This window comes from Cyprinodon variegatus, unplaced genomic scaffold, assembly GCF_000732505.1.
Source record: "Cyprinodon variegatus isolate N-32 unplaced genomic scaffold, C_variegatus-1.0 Scaffold376, whole genome shotgun sequence".
In the NCBI taxonomy this organism is placed as follows: domain Eukaryota; kingdom Metazoa; phylum Chordata; class Actinopteri; order Cyprinodontiformes; family Cyprinodontidae; genus Cyprinodon; species Cyprinodon variegatus.
Window position 1 is genome coordinate 24,904 of NW_015150829.1, and position 4,763 is coordinate 29,666.

Sequence of the window (4,763 nt, forward strand, 5' to 3'; positions counted from 1 at the left end):
ATAGAACCGCATTCCTCACATTCCCAATAGAACCACATTCCTCAAAGAACTTTTCTCATAGAACCACATTACGCAAAGAACTTTTCCCCTAGAGCTGGATTCCTCAAAGAACTTTCTCAAATAGAACTATATTCCTCAAAGAACTTTTCCCATAAAACCACATTACGCAAAGAACATTCCCTATAGAACCGCATTCCTCACATTCCCAATAGAACCACATTCCTCAAAGAACTTTTTCCCATAAAACCACATTACGCAAAGAACATTCCCTATAGAACCGCATTCCTCACATTCCCAATAGAACCACATTCCTCAAAGAACTTTTCTCATAGAACCACATTACGCAAAGAACTTTTCCCCTAGAGCTGGATTCCTCAAAGAACTTTCTCAAATAGAACTATATTCCTCAAAGAACTTTTCCCATAAAACCACATTACGCAAAGAACATTCCCTATAGAACCGCATTCCTCACATTCCCAATAGAACCACATTTTTCAAAAAACATTCTCGATACAAACAAATGCCTACAAGAAATACATTCTTTATAGTTTTATACTCCTTAAATAATTTCAATTTTCCAAAAGATTTGTATTCCTGATAGAATCACATTCCTAAAAGGAACACGCTACTTATGTAACCATATTCCAGATAGAACTTGATTCTTGAAGCAAAAATCCTAAAAGAACCAAATTCCTAACAGAAACTGTCTGCTGCCAACTATGACTTCTCCAGCAGCAGTAACGGCTTCATTTGGACCTGTTTTGGTTCTGAAAGTGAAACTAAAACCGTACGTGGAGAACTTCCTCTTCTGGACGTCTATAAGTGTTTCTGGCCCGTTCTCCCGTATGAGCTCACGTCAAGCCTTTGCTCCCCACAGAGCCGGCTCCTCCCCGCTCGCTGTTCGCCGTCAACACCACACACTCGTCTGTGACTCTGCTGTGGACCGAGGAGGGGGTGGTGGACTACTACCAGGTTCTCTGCAGACCCAACGGCCCTGGCAAGGAGTTGAAGGTAAACCAGCCTCACATTTTAGCAAAGCTGCTTCTGAGAATGTTGGAGCTGCAGATAGGAGGATCTGATCAGACTGCTGATCGGACCTTCTTTACAGAAATTCATTCTGAATGGAGGTTACGTTGCAGCTTTTTGGTTTAACTCTTCCAGCTCCGTCTGTTTATAGATCTACTGATTATCTCAATGTTTTGGTCTCATTTATAGATTAAATATTTTTATGTGACAGTTTTTATTAAGAATTTTTTTTTTATTTACGTCTTTGACTGAATTTTACTCTTGTTATAGTTATGAACTTTTTATGACGTTTATTTTTTTTAATCTAGTTTCTTACGGTTAATATTTTTAAGAGAAGGCCTCCATACCGAAGCTGCTACCCCGGATAAGCAGAAGAGGATGGATGGGTTATCATAACCTATCCACTGAGCTTTAAACCATTTGATGCAGATTAATTTCATCCTCACCCAGTTGGTCCGGTATGCTGGGATTCGGGTTAATATTCTGGTTCTGGTCTCCACTGGACGGCAACTATTAAAAATTTCTTTTGTTCTGTGAGGAATGTTTTCTGGGAGAAACGTTAAGATGATGGAGTTACAAAAAAAAAAAAATGGCATTGCAGCCTTATGTCTGATCCAGTCCTGGTCCAGAACAGAAGGTTTTCCTTTTAATTAAGGGGGATTGGAATTTGGTCTGATGAACGCTGCTCCTGCTGCTGCTACGATCTGAGCAGACATGTTGTAGGAGGATTGTTGGCTCCAACTTATTTAAGGAGAACCTGGATCAGTGTCGTCCAGGGGGGACGATTTCTAAGAAGCTAGGAAGGGAACTGTCCTTCTCAGTCAGACAGCCCAGGTAGAGGACTATATTAATGGCTTGCCAGAATATTAATCAGAATTCTGCAGTATTGATTCCCACCCAGAGGGTTGCTGCAATCCAACCTGCAGGTCTTCAGACAGGCTGCAGAGATTCTGGTTCATGGTGGTTCTGTTCCAAAGCAGAAATCCTAAAGCAGTGGATCAGACGGTCGGTTCCTCTCTGATGGCTTCTCTGGTTTGTTCTCCAGGCCACCGAGCCGATCACGTCCACCTCTCACGTCCTGACGGTCTCTGGTCTGGTTCCGTCGTCCAGCTACAACTGCACCGTGACCAGCTTCAGCTACAGCACGCCGAGTCGCCCGGCTCGGATCACCGTCAGCACTGCGGGTAGGTGGAGACAGAGACGCAGGAAGTCCACCCAAGGTCTGTGGGTTCCTGTCAGACTGGGAGATCGTCGTCCCCCAGTCTGACCAGTTTAAATGTCTCACTCCTTAAACTTTTTCTCCAGAGCTGAAAAAAAACCTCTGAAAAGTGCGGCAAGCTTTTGAATTCTGCTTCCTTTCCCTGGTGGCCCTAAATCTACAAGAATCTGCATCCAGAGGTCAACTGGTTCTTAAAACGACTCCAGCTTCCTGAACTGGACTAAATGACGACTTCCTGTCAAATCTTAGTAACTGATCCAATCAGATCACCTTCTGTCTAAACTTTATATTTATAAGGGCGGGGCCTCCTGTACATTTTTCAGATGATAACATCATTAATTTTAATCTGTTCACTTCAAAGCCATCGTGATGCTTTTATTGTGAAAATGTTGAGTAGGTTGGGATGTCTGATATAAAACCAAAGGTGAACAGAGACGATGGTTTGGGGGTAAAAGCAGGGCAGGCTCCGCCCCCTGATGATGTAACATTGTCTGTTTGTGCGTCCGCAGCCAAAGAGATGAACCCGAGCATGGCGGCCATTTCGGCTCTGGCCATCCTCAGTATCCTCCTCATCAGCCTGCTGGTTCTCTTCCTGTTGGTCCTCCGCAAGAAGCACCTGCAGATGACCAGGTAACACCTGAGCACCGCCACCGTACTGCTAGCCTGTAACCATGGTAACTGATGCCCAGGAAGCTACAAGGTCTAAGCGAGCTGAGATGTGCAGCTGGAGATTGTTCCTCAAAGTTTATTCTGAGAACATCTTAAGAACTTCCTGCTTTCAGCAGCAGGAAGTTCCTCAATTCAATTCAGTTTATTTCTGTAGCGCCAATTCACAACTCGTCCTTTCAAGACACTTTACAGTTTACCAGATCAAATTGATTCAAAGTTTGCTATTTAAGGAAAACCAGTTGATTGTATCGACTCATTGACTCGAAGGCAATCCCTCACACCAAGCATGCTTGTAGCGACAGTGGAGAGGAAAAACTCCCTTTTAACAGGAAGAAACCTCCAGCAGAACCAGGCTCATTGAAAAAGAATGATCAAATGGGGTCCCTATGTCCTCCAGCAGTCTAAGCCTATAGCAGCATATCTATGGAGATAGCTCAGGATAACCTGAGCCACTCTAACTATAAGCTTTATCAACAAGGAAAGTTTTAAGCCTAGCCTTAAAGCAGACAGGGTGTCTGCCTCACAGACTAAAACTGGTAGTTTTTACCACAGGAGAGGAGCCTGATCATTATATCTGACATTACCATCTGATTCTGAGGTGATCTGAGCTTCTTAGTTTGCACCAGTTTTTTTTTTGTTTGTTTTTTACTAAGTTTTACAAACTCCTAACGATTTCTTAGGATTTCTTTCTGAACTGAATGGAGGAGACGTTTCAGGCCCAGGAGGTGGTTCTAATGGGGTCTTCAGCCGACCCGATTGTTGGACCGTTTTTAAAGGCTTAGCCACTTCTCTACAGCTAGGATTTAGCTTTGATTACACTATAATTTTTTTCAACCGTCTTTTTTTTTATCTTGTCGTTTTTTACTTCCCTTATTCAAATTTTCTCACTTCATGTTTAGGCTTTAAACGAGTTGCGTAACCTGAGTAATTTATATCCAGCTCAGATAATTAGGCTGATTTTCTGTTATTTTTTGCCCACATCACTTCCTGTTTTTCCTGTAAACTCATCAAATATCAGTGACTTCCCCAATCCTCACACCCTGAACTGTTTGCTCTGTGTTGCAGAGACTGCGGCGCTGAAACCTTCGTTAACTTTGCCTCGTTTGAGCGAGATGGGAAGCTTCCCTACAACTGGTACGCTGCTCCTCTTCTTCTGCTCATGGGCGCCGCAGCAGCAGGCGGTTTGGTCTGTTTTCACCGTTGGTTTAGCATCACTTCCTTATTTCACAGCTGCACACACCCAACAGGAAGCAGATTAGTGCTTGGAGAGATTGATGAGGCAGATCAGGGTCTGAACAGGCAGCTCTGGTTTAAACTCTCTGGCCCTTTAAGAGGATGATGATGATATCAGAAGCTGTTTGTTGAATATGAACGCTCAGATTTAATCTGCTGCTTTGAGAACCAGCTGGCTTTTAAAAATCTCTGAAAGCAGAATTGAGAGCTGTCCTTTCAAAGTAAAAGAGCAGCGGCTGCTGCGGGTCTCTAAGACGGCGCCGCGGATGAAGGTTCTGGTTCTTGTGGTTAATATAAGAGCTGAAAGACGGTCAGTGAAGGCAGAATCCTCCATGTGCCGACCCCCCATCACTAAACGCACATTTCACCGCCTTATTGTTGCAGCACAGCCGTGGTTCTGCTTTCTCGTGCTTCTGGCCCGGCTCGCCCTGTGGGTGTGATGAGGAGACCTGCTGACCGCTCTGAGGCAGGATGAAGATGTTAGGGTTTAGTTCCTGTTGAATCCTTTTCCTTTCATAACTGCCGGAGGATCGGATAGGTTCTGTCAGGTTCAGACATGTCAAACCTTCGCTGGATCCAGTTTGAACCAACTTAACGTCCTGAAATGGGACAAAAC

General features: G+C 44.0%; 1 protein-coding gene across 1 annotated transcript in view; it reads left to right on the forward strand.

The window, feature by feature from the left end:
* The window catches only part of ptpro (protein tyrosine phosphatase, receptor type O), a gene marked incomplete at its 5' end in the record, with an annotated part of 34,430 nt that overhangs the window by 14,494 nt on the left and 15,173 nt on the right, over window positions 1–4,763 (forward strand). The window contains 4 exons of the mRNA XM_015386745.1: window positions 878–1,011; window positions 2,072–2,210; window positions 2,755–2,875; window positions 3,980–4,048. Of these exons, the coding sequence (XP_015242231.1) occupies window positions 878–1,011; window positions 2,072–2,210; window positions 2,755–2,875; window positions 3,980–4,048 (463 nt within the window). The remainder of the gene's footprint in view (window positions 1–877; window positions 1,012–2,071; window positions 2,211–2,754; window positions 2,876–3,979; window positions 4,049–4,763) is intronic.